The 14,872-nt window shown below is 41.7% G+C and overlaps 1 protein-coding gene across 4 annotated transcripts in view; it reads left to right on the top strand.

Annotated features, from left to right (window-relative positions):
* Nucleotides 1-14,872, top strand: part of ptprz1a (protein tyrosine phosphatase receptor type Z1a) — a 305,504-nt gene that overhangs the window by 181,862 nt on the left and 108,770 nt on the right. For all 4 annotated transcript variants that reach the window (XM_039761121.1, XM_039761122.1, XM_039761123.1 and 1 more), the window contains exons 7-8: nt 3,136-3,293; nt 13,891-14,041. In XM_039761121.1, the coding sequence (XP_039617055.1) occupies nt 3,136-3,293; nt 13,891-14,041 (309 nt within the window). The remainder of the gene's footprint in view (nt 1-3,135; nt 3,294-13,890; nt 14,042-14,872) is intronic.

Here is a 14,872-nt window from a genome sequence, read left to right on the forward strand (position 1 = left end):
GTCAAACTCAAGGGCAGGGCCACATCCGCCCGGCGTAATTATATCCGCGCGAGATCATTTTATATACTGTATTATTGTTATTAAAGCCCGGGTATATGAAGCGCTGGTAACACAATAAACTACAGATCCCATAATGCAGTGCTTCAGCTGCCTTGCATCAGGGTAACCTGAATGCAATTCAGAAGATACAGAAAACAGCATAATTAAATAAGAATCTGACACTTCAGCGGACGTTTTAACCCGTGTACAATCACAAAGTGATTTCAAGTGAAGCTGCTTTTATGGGAGACACAAATGCACCAGTTCACCTTGCCCCACTTTCCCTGTTGCCAAGTAATGTTAAACCAAGTCGTCACTACGGTGTTCCCAAATACGCACTTTGCTGATAAACTGAGCGCACTGCGCACTGAGTTTGCACGGTGCTTTGGTGACTTTGAAGAACAAAAAAAGTCCGTCTACATGCGGCTCGAACCTTGTGCATGTTTGGTAGCACATATCTGTGTGAGAAGCTCTTCTCAGTGATAAAGACTAACAAAACAGCACACAGGAGTCGCCTCACTGATGAGCACCTGCAATCCATCCTGAGAATCTCCACAACACAGAACCTCACACCAAACAGAAACGAACTTGTGGCCAAAAAAAGATGCCAGGCGTCCAGCTCTAAAATGACATATGAGCAAAGACAACTGAATGATTTGATTTGTTATTGCACGTAAGAGCGGAGTCAACCGTTTTAACAAACAGCGTATTGCACTGATACGAAATAGCAGTGTGTGTATATATGTAGATATGTATGTATATGTATATATATGTTTATATATATGTGTGTGTATGTATGTATATATATATATATATATGTATTTGTGTGTATATATGTGTGTGTATATATGTAGATATATATGTATGTATATATGTGTATATGTATAGATATGTATATATATATATATGTTTATGTGTGTGTGTGTAAATATGTATATATATATATATATATATATATATATATATATATATATATATATATGACAACAACACTCATCACTCACAACAGTGACAAAACAATTACATTGACAATCAGGTTACGTTATTTTCAAAATGTTTCCTTTTCTTTTCATTGCTTCTTTAACACACTACTTCTCCGCTGCGAAGCGCGGGTATTTTGCTAGTACATTAATAAATCGTTCTTTAAGCAATTAGATTCAACAATAACCTCATTTATTTGGAATTCTAAACATCCACGCATCAAAAGAGCGACCCTACAAAGACAAAAGGCAGAAGGCGGCATGGCTCTACCTAACTTCCAGTTTTATTACTGGGCGGCAAATATACAGTCGATAAGAACCTGGACACAAATAGAAGAACATACACAGGCATGGACCGCAATAGAAATAAAATCCTGCAGTACTTCTTTGTATTCCCTGCTCTGCGCTCCAATAAACACACGTTATCGGCAATACACTAATAACCCAATTGTGCTCCACTCACTTAGAATCTGGAACCAATGTAGAAAGCATTTTAAGACGGAGAAGCTTCTTTCTGTGGCACCCCTGCAAGAGAACCACCTCTTTCAACCTTCACAAACATATGCAGTTTTTAATATCTGGAAAAATTTGGAATTAACTTGCTTAGAGATCTTTATATAGACAACGTCTTTGCATCCTATGAACAATTACATTCCAAATTTAACATTCCAGCTACAAATTTCTTTCACTATCTTCAAATCAGGAACTTTGTTAAACAGAACCTTCCAGATTTTCCTCATCTTGCACCCTCATCCACGCTGGAAAAAATATTGCTCAATCTCGACTTAGACTCCATCTCTGCAATATATAAAATCATTTTACAATCCCTTCCTTTCAAAGATCCAAGAGGACACTGGGAAAATGACCTCTCAATTAATATATCAGAAAAGGAGTGGAAAGTAGAAATGCAGAGAATTCACTCGAGCTCCATATGCGCAAAGCATACAATTATACAACTCAAAATTATATATCGAGCACATCTGTCTCGACTAAAACTCTCCAAACTGTTTCCAGGGCATGATCCAACCTGCGAACGTTGCAACCAAGCCCCAGCCTCACTGGGTCACATGTTCTGGGCCTGCACCAAATTAGCATTATTCTGGACAAAAATTTTTAATTACCTCTCAGACAGCCTTGGACTCACAATTCCTCCTAACCCATTAACAGCTGTGTTTGGGGTTCTTCCAGAGGGGCTTAAAGTGGAGAAGGACAAACAAATTGTGATTGCATTCACTACACTGTTGGCACGCAGACTTATTCTAATAAACTGGAAGAACCCAAACTATCCTCTTCTAAGTCAGTGGGAAACTGATGTGTTATACTATTTAAAATTGGAAAAAATCAAATACTCAGTTAGAGGATCTGTACAGACTTTTTTCAAAACATGGCAGGATCTAATCAGTAATATTTTAAAATAAGTTTATAAAGCACAGAGAATTTATTAATTTAGGTATTTTTACAAGCCTTAAATTTTACACCGTTTGGCTTGCTCTCTCTCTCAGGGGTGGGGATCGATCTGTTCTTAACATAATTCTTTTTTTTTGTAAAAACTTGATTGCTATGTATTGATTGTAATAAAATTAATAAATAAAAATTAAAAAAAAAAAAAAGGACACTCAAAATCATAACCACAATGACTAATAACAAAACCAAATTAACAGAATAACATTTTGTTAGAAGCTAGTCTTCTTCGGCTGAGTAGTCATTTATGATTCAAATGTACATTTTTCTTTGTCTTTTTTAACTGAGTTTTAATGATTTGCGTCTGAAGGAAATGCAGGTATGCATGAATGCACCAGCAAAACAGTAAATAATAGAAAACAAACAAACACTGATAATATGTAAGTGTAGTAGTCACTCAGTTTACATGTGATCGAAATAATATTTGTTTTTAAACAATTAACAATTTTTAAACATGTTTATTAATAAGACTGTTAATTTTTAAATAGATAAAGACAAAATGGAATGTTTGTTATTAGGAGTCTGATTTAACTAGACAAAGTAGACAGTGTTTTGGACCTAAAATTAAGGAAATGTCAGCTGAATGTTAAAATTGTTAAACACTGCCATTAGTTTAATTTTTTTTTAATTCATTTTTGCTCTTACTTTTTTAAAGAGAAAACTGCTATTGCTGAACCATTTGTTTTGAGAAGCCTTCTTCCAGAATCCCCAGAAAAATACTATGTTTACAATGGCTCTCTAACAAGTCCTCCATGTACAGAAACAGTTCAGTGGATTGTGTTCAAGGAGACGGTACCTATTGCAGAACAGCAGGTAAGTTGGTCTGTATTCACTGTTGAATATAATAAAAAAGAACAAAGCTGTTGCTTTACATGACACCTTGCAAGATCCAGATGACCTGGCAGACCCCCATCAGACTTGTATGCTGTATAATATAATATATATTATATATAATATATAATATATAAAGGCATAACTGTTGTGTTAACTATCCGGTCTATCCAGAATTGTGCTGAGATTAGCACTGTTACTTAAGAAGGTCTATTATTACTATGCTGGTTTAACGTACTTATCCTGAATAGCTCCTTGCCGGCTTTGGAGGCACACATTCACAACCATCCCGGTGGAGCTACCTAAAGCACACATTGCACTGTGCAAGAAAACAAAACCACCTTTTTGGCATGTACATTTCTACCCAGCATAGTCATTTCATGGATAATTACAAAAGTGTCCATTTTTAATTCCAATTATTATATTCAGAGAGTTAGTTTAGGCTGTCAGTCACCAGATTTTAGTACAAGTCATGTGATACTCCTGTCTCCACTTTTAGATCCAGGGAAGGAAGACTGATCAGCCATTTAAATAAGATAACTTCATACATGTTACTCTCCTAATTCTTTTAACTTTTTTTCTCTCACTACCTCCCATAATGCATGTTGCATACTGCATGTTGTTTATTTTTATATCTCTATTTGTTTCTAATACCTGAATGAAAGATGAGAGAAAGCCAGCTACCCTATCTATAGTAACATATAAAAGACAGTGGTAAATGAAATCAAAAAGCAAATAAGCATTTTTTTATGGTTTTCTTATGTAAGTGTACTAACATACTAGCATATCAGCAATAAAATTATTCAATTACTTATTTAACTTAGTTTTTCTGTATGGTACATTGCTTGTTGGTTTACTGATAAGTTGCCATTTTGTAATGAACACTTTCACTTAATTTTGCTAAATGGATGTTTTTTCTAAGATCACAGGGTTTGCGTGAGCTATTTTCAAATATTGTAGAGTTTTTTTTATTTCCAGGTGTGACCCCAATTACAGGTAAGACATCTGCTTGTCCCTGCAGGGCAAATCTTGATTTGTAAAAAGTTTTTCTTCAGAAAATGTTAACATGCTAAATTAAATCTTTTCTTCTTTGATCTCATGTTTCTTTGCAAACGTGTCAAGCCAATGTTGTAAGTTTAAACAGCTAGTTTTTAAGAAATTTTGGTTTATTTTTTGTGAGAAATCAAGATCTCTGTAAATTATATGCCTCTGTCTCCCAGTCTGATTTAAAAGTACTCACCATAAGAAGTTAATTGCAAAAAGTAAAGAATCATGTCATGTGTTTGGTGTATATATATATATATATATATATATATATATATATATATATATATATATATATATATATGTATATATATATATATATATATACACTAGACATTAAGCCCGTTACAATAGCGGGCGCTAGAACAGTGCATAAACATTAGTAGGAATAGTCTATATTAAATGGCAAGGGACCTTGTATGTGGCTGTAATATGCGTCACTGTATTGTGTGACTTTAATTTTCTCTTGCAGTAATACAGGTTTGTATTTCCGTAAAATGCCTGTAATTTTGTCTGACAATAATACAGTGGAACCTTAGTTCACGACCATAATTCGTTCCAAAACTCTGGTCGTAACCCGATTTGGTTGTGAACCGAAGTAATTTCCCCCATAGGATTGTATGTAAATACAATTAATCTGTTCCAGATCGTATGAACTGTATGTAAATATATATTTTTTTAAGTTTTTAATACAAATATAGTTAATTACACCATAGAATGCACAACGTAATAGTAAACTAAATGTAAAAACATTGAATAACACTGAGAAAACCTTGAACAGAGAAAACTAACACTGCAAGAGTTTGCGCTATAGCCTTACGACCCACTCGCTAAAAACACTTTTTTTTAATGAGTTTTAAGCACAAGGAAAAAAATGAACATTTGAAAAATCCGTAATTTAATAAAGAACCAAGAAAAGTAACATTGCAACAATGCACGCGCGGGCCTGTGTGTGTGTGTCTGTCTGTCTCTTGCGCAACAGTGTGTGTCTGTCTATCTCTCGCGCGCCCCTCTGTATGTGTGTGTGTGTGTGTGTCTCTCGCGTCTGTGTGTGTGTGTCTGTCTTACGCGCGCCTGTGTGTGTGTGTGTGTCTGTCTCTATGCACAGGAAGAGACTGAACACGTGCCGTGTGTCCCCGCGCATGCGCACTTCACCAGAAGACACACACGGACACCTGGACGCACAGGGAAAAAAATCAACATTTGAAAAATCCGTAATATAATAAACAACCAAGAAAAGTATCATTGCAACAATGCACGCGTGCGCCTGTGTGTGTGCCTCTCACGAGCCTGTCAGTGTGTGTGTGTGTGTGTGTGTGTGCCTGTCTCTCGCGCCTCTGTGTGTGTGTGTGTCTGTCTCGCGCGTGCCTCTGTGTGTGTGTGTGTCTGTCTGTCTTGCGTGCGCCTGTGTGTGTGTCTGTCTGTCTCGCTCACGCACTTCACCAGAAGACACACACACATAAACACCTAGACGCATACAGGGGTTTTAATAAAGAGGATATATATACAATATTGTAATAAACTCAAGAGGAGACAGCACAAAGGTTTGGGGTTTTCCGGCCCCGTATATTGTAGACAATCCACTATAAATCAAAAGAAAAGCAGGTCAAAAATATAAACTAAACAGTTCATATTCGCAAGGGAGGAGCCGGAAGTGGAGGAATGCTGGGAAGGAACCGTGAGGGATGCTGGGATCGATGAGGACAAGATGGCGGAGGAAGGGCGGAAGTAACGTACTGCGGGCAAAGCCGTCTTATGGCGGCGGAGCAACTTTTTTTCTGAAAGAAAGCACAGGGAGAAAGTTAGTACCCCGCCATTCCCTGCCGGCGAATGTCTTCCCAGGTGTGTTAAAATCCGTCCGCGGCCTCCTACTCGCGCGTGACATGATCCCACCCTTAGCCCAAGACCGTCAGGTCGGGCGGACCTAACCGAGAGGTCGTGGATACGAGAGAGGGCATCGGCATTGGCCTGAAGGGTGCCCCGACGATAAGTGACGGTGAATTTATACGGCTGTAAATCCAGAAACCACCTGGTGACCCGCGGATTCGACTCTTTATGTAGGGACATCCACTGAAGTGCAGCGTGATCAGTCACCAGAGTGAATTCGCGACCCAGCAGGTAATAACGGAGATGGGTCACCGCCCACTTTATGGCCAAGGCCTCCCTCTCCACTGCCGCATACCGGGTCTCCCGGTCCATCAGTTTCCGGCTGAGGTACATAACGGGGTGTTCGACATCGTCAACGCTTTGGCTCAACACGGCGCCTAGGCCTGTGTCCGAAGCGTCGGTCTGGAGAATGAAAGGGAGCCCAAAATCGGGCGTCCTTAATACAGGTGTCGATGTAAGGGCCTTCTTTAGGTCACTGAATGCGTGTTCCGCCTTGTCATTCCACACCACGTATAAGGGAGCCCACTTCTTTGTTAAATTGGTCAAGGGTGCGGCCCTTTCGGAGAAACGGGGCACGAACCTGCGGTAGTACCCTGCTAATCCCAAGAAAGCTTGCACCTGCCTCTTGGTATTCGGATGTCTAATTTTTGAACACTGGGGTCTCACCTGTCCTCGTCCCACAAGGTAGCCTAAATACTTGGCCTCCTTCAAGCCAAAAAAACACTTTCGAGGATTTATGCGGAGGCCGGCTTTAGCTAGTGTCGTGAGGACAGCAGAGTCCTGCAATGGATGTTCTTCCCAGGTGCCGGAATAGATGACGACGTCATCCAGGTAGGCGGCACTATAGGACTGGTGGGGTTTCAGAACTCTATCCACCAGACGTTGAAAGGTTGCGGGGGCCCCGTGCAGCCCAAATGGGAGGACCTTGTATTGCCAGTGTCCACTAGGGGTGTTTTTCTTTTGCGGATGCCGTTAAGGGAATTTGCCAATACCCTTTCGTCATATCAAGCGTAGTCAAGTAGTCAAGTCGTTACAGAATCTCCAGGAGCCATCTGGCTTGGACACGAGGACGATAGGGCTGGACCAAGAGCTATGGCTCTCCTCAATAATGCCCATATTCCACTTCAGCGCGTTTTGCCTCCGGGAGTCTATAGGGCCTCTCCCGGACGATTACGGTGGGGTCTGTGACTATGTCGTGAGCAATCAGCGAGGTCCGGCCAGGCGACTTGCTCACTACTTCGGGGATGGCTCGGATCACATACGTTAACTCCTGCCGTTGTTTGGGGTTTAGCTCATCACCGAGGTTCAGGGCAGTCGTGCACGAGAAAAGGGAGAGGGATCTAGGGGCGTCGGGAAGCTCCTCCCGATCTTTCCAGGGTTTCAACAAGTTTACATGGTAGATCCTCTCAGTTGGTCGACGATTGGGTTGTTTCACCAAATAGTCGACCAGTCCTTTTCGCTCCTTAACCTCGTATGGCCCTTGCCAGTGAGCGAGCAACTTGTGTGTGGGAGTGGGAGGTAGGAACGAGCATCATAACTCAGCCCCCCGGGCGGAACTCCCGAAGGACGGAGTTGCGGTTGTAACACCGGGCCTGTGCTGCCTGCACACGAGTCACGTGGTCCTTTAGGAGGGGTCTGATTTTTGTGAGCCTGTCACGCAGTTGCGCCACATACTCCAATATGTTAGAGGAGGGAAGGGCCTCGGACACCCAGCCCTCTTTTAGTATATCCAAAATGCCTCGGGGTTGTCACCCATACAACAACTCAAAAGGGGAGAAGCCCGTAGAGGCCTGAGGTACCTCCCGGTAGGCAAAAAGAACCAGCGGAAGGAGCTGATCCCAGTTCCTACCGTCCGCGCTGACTACTTTGCGGAGCATCTGCTTAAGCGTCTGGTTAAACCTCTCTACCAACCCGTCTGTCTGAGGGTGATAGACAGACGCTTTCAGGTGCTTTATTCTGAGTAATCTGGCCACCTCCCTGAACGTATCCGAGGTAAAGGGTGTACCCTGGTCCGTGAGGACTTCTTTGGGTATACCCACTCTGGAAAACAAATTAACTAATTCCCGTGCGATGCTTTTTGTGTTAGCGGAGCGCAGGGGAACCGCCTCTGGGTATCGGGTGGCGTAATCCACCATAACCAATATGTATTTATAGCCACGGCTTGAGGGCTCCAAGGGTCCTGCTAAGTCGACCCCTATTCTGTCGAAGGGGATGTCGATCAGGGGTATAGGGACGAGAGGAGCATGGTCCCTCCTGGAAATCTGGCGGGTCTGACACTCCGGACAGGATTGACAGAAGCGCCGGATCTCCTTGTTAATCCCAGGCCAGTAAAAACGGAGCTTGATCCTCTCCAAGGTCTTTTCGGCCCCGAGATGGGCGCCATGGAGATGAGCATGAGCTAATTCGCATACCTCACGCCGTAAGGTACGCGAAACTAGCAGCAACTTCCGCACCTCGCCCTCGTGGGTTGCCACCCGATACAGCAGATCATTTTCAAGCACAAAGAAGGGTTTGCGTGGTGTGGAACCGTCAACTTGTGAGCAATTAGGCAGAACTACCGCATTCCGGGCAAACCGCAGGGAATCATCATTCCACTGCTCCCTCTTAAATGAGGCCGGCGTGGACCGAAATTGGTGATCCAAGCCACCCAGAGGGTCCTGTGGCCTGGACCCCGGAAGAGTTCCCTGGCTAGTCCCTTCCCTGGCGGAATCTTCCGGGTCAGGGTCCGTCACCGTGGAAACGTCCCCCGAGGCACCAGCGCCACTAGGGCCTGCCCCAGAGCACGGTGTGGAGACCGCGGGAGGGGCGCCTTGCCCCCTCATGACCAGATCCAACGAGGCCCCGGGAGCGGTGTGTGTCTTACCGCAATTTTTCTCTGACCAGTCATGTCCCAAAATCACCGGATAGGGGGGTTCGGGCAACACAGCGACCATCAATTTAGTTAACTCCCCCTTCCAGGTGATATAACATTGTGCGGACTTGTAGGTGTTGTTTCAGCCACTGTCGCGGTAACACATAACAGCGAGCCACAATGGTTATGTTGCTGCCGGAATCAAACAAAGCCACCACCGCATGCCCATTCAATAACACCACTCCCGTGTTCGGACTCGCCAAGGGATGCGACGGGGTACAGTACCTCTCCGTAGATGCCCAGGTGCAGTCCATCGGCTCGGTCGTGATGTTCAGGGGACAGGCTGGCAGCAGAAGGCCGGTCTCGCCGCACTTGTAACAGCGTGGAGAGGCCGGCTTTTCTCTAGGCCTTGACGACGCTTCCGCAGCGCATCGAGGGGGCTCGGGGTTGGCCGCCCGTCCCTATCGGTTCCCATGAGCAGACTTTTCTGACTCCCCAACTCGGAGAATGCAAGCTGACGCTCCAGGACCTCCAGGAGACCCAGCATATCCTTATATGGATGTCGCCGGACCTGATGGGCGAGGGAACTGGGCATGGCGTTCACCAGGCCCTCACAGGCCACCTGCTCCACGACTCTCCGGGCCTGGGGCCCCTCTGGCCGTAGCCAGCGCCCCATCTTGCCCCAGAACTCGAAAGCCTGGGCACGGGCAGGTTGTTCAGGGTTGAACTGCCAGTTCCGCCACTCTGCCACCTGCTGGCCCGGCGTAATGCCGTAGTGGGCCAGGATCTCCGGTTTGAGGAGGTCGTAGTTCGCCGCCTTCTCCTCGGGAAGGTCACAATAGGCCCGCTGTGCGGGCCCCTTCAGGTAAGGCGCCAGAATGGACGCCCACTCGGACCGCTGCCACTCGTTCCGGGTGGCCGTCCGTTCAAAAATGCCCAAATACGACTCGACGTTGTCTGCGTCAGTCATAGGTACCAGAGGGGGAGGCGTCGGTCTCAGCGGGTCTGGCATTGCTCATTGGGCCTCTGCCAGCCTGGCCTTCGTAGCCTCCAACTCCTGGGTGGTAGCGGCTTGCGCTTGCTGCAGGGCTTGGAGTTGGGCATTCATCCCCTGCAGCACGGTATTCAGGTCCTGTCCCTCAGTCATCTCTGGGGATCTTCTATCCTGCCGACTACGCCAATGTAATAAACTCAAGAGGAGACAGCACCAAAGTTTGGGGTTTTCCAGCCCCGTATATTGTAGACGATCCACAATAAATCAAAAGAAAAGCAGGTCAAAATATAAACTAAACAGTTCATATGCGTGACGCCGAAACATGGCGTCGGTGGCCATTTTATGAGGGAGGAGCCGGAAGTGGAGGAATGCTGGAAAGGAACCGTGAGGGATGCTGGGATCGATGACGTCAGGACAAGATGGCGGAGGAAGGGAGGAAGTAACGTACTGCGGGCAAAGCCGTCTTATGGCAGCGGAGCGTCTTTTTTTCTGAAAGAAAGCACAGGGAGAAAGTTAGTATCCCGCCATTCCCTGCAAGCGAATGTCTTCCCAGGTGTGTTAAAATCCGTCCGCGGTCTCCTACTCGCGCGTGCGTGACTATATATATATATACACCTGTATATATATATATATATATATATACACCTGTATATATATATATATATTTATACTAGTCATGTGTGCCCAACTACGTTGCGCATGTTGAAGTTGTCTGTGAAGGGCTCCCTGTTTAAACGCGGCTGCCAGTCGTGAACTGGGCCCTTCGTCACACAGCATTATGATTTTTTATAAGGGAAACAAAATTACAAAAGAAAACCCTTGGACATTGATTCGATAGGAATGGCCTACTCGGAATCACTGTCCGAATAGTAATTACGTGGTGGTGTAGGAGCATTTCTGCTTCTGTCCATTCACAGTCCGTCTCGTTTTCACGACACTGTCGTTTCCTCTCATGATCTCTTCTCAACCTTTCTCCAGTCTCGCAGGTTGCTTTGTGGCAATCCAAAGAGTAAGGTAATATACACGGAGCAATGGTTATAAAAGGGGGACACATAGGTATCCAGGCTCTTTAAAACATAAATAGGGATCACTTCAATGACATGTGAGCAAGGCACGGTACAACTGTGAGACGCGAAGCACTCGCCGGCTACAACGTAACAATAATAATTTCCCGAACGTGCTGTTACGCTGTCATTCATTTTACCCACTGTCTTTCTTTCATTCATATGTTACGTAGGCAGGTACCTTTTATCTTCGGCAATCTCATTCTCTAACCAGGCCTCAGGAGCTATGCAGTGTAACACTGTCCAACACTCCTTTCGTTATTCCGGCACATTGTTGACATCTGTGAGTAACTCCAACTTACTAAACTGGAAGGTGGTCTACTCATGCATGGAATTTACGGAGAAACAAAGATCAAGATCTAAATGAAGATCTCCAGTTAATTTAAAGCACAACAATTTGTTTAGTTTGAATGTCTGTGTTTGTGAGGTGAGTACTACAGTCTACAGTAGTATAAGCCTGGAGGAGAATCTTAATGCAATGCCTATGTTTTAGCTGTCTCTCTACTGCCATATAGTGCTTCTTCTTCTAATTCATTCATGGACAAACATAGATCAAGATCCAAATGAAGATTGTATATAGAGATGTGTGTGTATATGTCTGTATAACTTGAGGCTATTATCAGTATAGTTGTATAGTTTACTTAAAAATATAGGCTTAAAAAAATGAAACACCATTAAACCTTGTTATTATTAGCTGAAATAATACTAAATTAATACTATTACATGTTCCCTAGATGCAGTGCTTAAATAGGAAAAAAATAAATGCACGTATTCTGTTTTGGTTGGCTTCATATTCCTCCTTGTAGTGTGCTGTACATTTTAGTTTTGAGCTCAATGTTATATATACATTCCATTTTAGACCCTATTCTCTCTTGGGGTTTTGAGTGCTCCGATGGTCATATATTGTATATATATGTGCATCCTCCTCAAGCACACCGATTTATTGGACAAACATCAAGCACTGCCTAAATATCAGGAACAGGTCAATAGTATGCCTTATTGAAACAATTAGCAAACTTTCTTTATTTAGAATCTTATCTTGTTCTTATTCTTATCATTCTATATATAGAAAATTTAATTTCTGTCTGTCTGTTCAAGCATCACTCTAAAACCACTGCACCTACTTCTACAAAACTTCACAGTTTTTTGTGGTATAGTCTAACTTTAGTACAGGCTAATAAAAGTTTAGCATCTATACATATAACGACAAATAGATTATCTGTAATAAAATAAAAAAAATAAGACAGCCTTTATTAAAAGCTGACATTTTTGTTATGAACTGAGAGTCCCCAAACACAAGGGAATCCCAGAAATGCCCACTGGAGGAAGATATACCATCAAATCCGGGCTAGGATTTGCACACAAGATTTGTATAAAATTAAAAGATTTATCCTTCAAAAATGCTCAGAAAAATAAGACAAACAAAGTCCCAATACAGTAATCCATAGAATCGTCAAAAAAAAAAGCAGAAGTTAAAAAATCCAGTGATATCATAAAAGCACATTACCAGCAACACTCTAGCCCATTTGAAAGAACTGCAAGGAACTGTGGGAAATCCTCTCCTTTATAGGACTACGGGCAGTCTCTGAAGGTAATGGGCAGATGGTCCTGACTCTTTGGGAACCACCCACAAAATATTAAGCACATAACAAAGGCTTCGAGGCAAAATCCAAAACAAGAAATAATGCAAATAATTAATAAGTGTAACATTAACATAAATAACAAAAATGAACAAAACGGTCATGATAAAAAGGATTTGAAGTCTAGCCAGAGAAGGAACCCTAGCTGAAATATGATTTTTGCTGCATCTTTGTGCCTTTCAACCTTATCATCTCCAGAACACAGCATAATATCAATGTGATTTTTATTTCAAATTAACAACAAAATGTGTTTATGTTGACCATAATAATTATTTAGAATTTTTAAATATTTATGGTATGCATGTTGAAAATTTGATCATATCAAAAATCGACTCCGTTTTATAAATAATGAAAAAAATACTATTCAGCTTTTCCGTAGTGCAAATAATAAGCGAGCAAGTGACCCCTTTGTGATGAGATGTAGTAGCAAAATTATTTTGAGATGGTCAGAGTGACAAGAGGAGGACACTTCATGGGTGCTGCTCAGTAAGGATGAGTGATTGTGATTGAATTGTGCTTTAAAACTGTGGTGCATCGACTTCACATCACTTGTTTACCAAAAGCTGTAACAAACATTGTAATACAGGGTAGCATTTAAATATAATACATTTCCCTATTTATGCCATGGGCAAAGACTGAAGAGAAATTGAGGTTTATATACTGTAATATTTATCTTGTTTGAATTTTATGTTTGAATTTTATGTGAACAGTACTAATTATTATTTTCTGTGATTCACTATGAATCATCAGTTAATTCTATTCATGACTATGTTGCCCAAGGAAAATATGAGTAATTTTACCTTTAACATAAAGTAAAGTTTAAGAAATAAATTTGGGATGTTCAAAAAAATCCTTTAACTGGACTTAAATAATATATATTTTTGACACAAATGATTGAGGTGAACCATAAAGGTGCCACATTTCTTATCCAAGTGCATTTTTACACCGGAACCCATAATCTAGTTGTAGGTGATGGAATAAAATAATAAAGTTGCTACAATGATAAAAAAAGTATCAGTATTATAAGTCAGATTGGATATTGTAATCTAACATAATAAAGTAAATACTTGGTTAATTAATACTCAAGTTATCATTTCAGCTCGAGTTTTTCTGTGAAGTTCTTACAATGCAACAAGCAGGATATGTTATGCTAATGGATTATCTGCAAAACAACTACAGGGAACAGCAATATCAATACACTGGACAAATATTCTCCTCATACACTGGAAAGGAAGAAATACATACACATGGTAGGTATAGTAGGAAAATCTTTGTGTGATGAATATTAAATTAGGTAAAAAAAATGTTTAATTGCACTTTTTCATCCCATTGAGACATGTTGTAATCAAACATTGTAATATATTAAGTAAATCTCTTCTGTTTTTCATGTAATTATAAATATTTATATATAGTGCACAAAGCCCATACTAACAGGTTTGAGTGTTATGGTGTCCCTAACTGCTGTCTCCAGTAGCATCTCTCTTTAAACATACTGTTGTCATTTAGTAAATGAGCATTTCAGTATTTTGTTTTCAGTAGAAACAAAATCTTAAAGCTTTCTGGAAAAAGTAACAGCTTTTGCTACTGTTTGAGGTAATTTGCATGACTATGCCCAGGGACTACTTACAGTGCAAGATTTGGTCATGATGTGTCTTGTGATGAGCAGGTGCTCCATTGAAGCCTGCAGGGATAGGAAGAGGGATTGTTTCTAATAATAATAATAATTTCTTTTACGTGTTGCTTTTTGTGAACTTTGGAATTTGGTGTACCACACAGTTTGCTTCTTGTTTCTAATCCTTGTCCAAACTAACTTATGGCTAAAATATTAATTGGTATGTTTACTATACAAGTATTGTAATTTTACAGCAGTTATTTTATCTCACTACTATTAATGGCTTATATCGTTTGAGAAACAAAAGAAAAATCATTTTGCTGCTTAGCTGAAATGTATTTACTGGTTGCAAACTGCCCCCTTGTGTTCATAAAAGGAATATCATCAAGGGAAAAATAACTGCTTTATTTTTTTCTTTTGCATGCAACTATAAATAAGTACACACTTTAATTCTGAAGTGTTTTTGTCT

This window comes from Polypterus senegalus, chromosome 8 (assembly GCF_016835505.1).
Source record: "Polypterus senegalus isolate Bchr_013 chromosome 8, ASM1683550v1, whole genome shotgun sequence".
NCBI lineage: Eukaryota > Metazoa > Chordata > Cladistia > Polypteriformes > Polypteridae > Polypterus > Polypterus senegalus.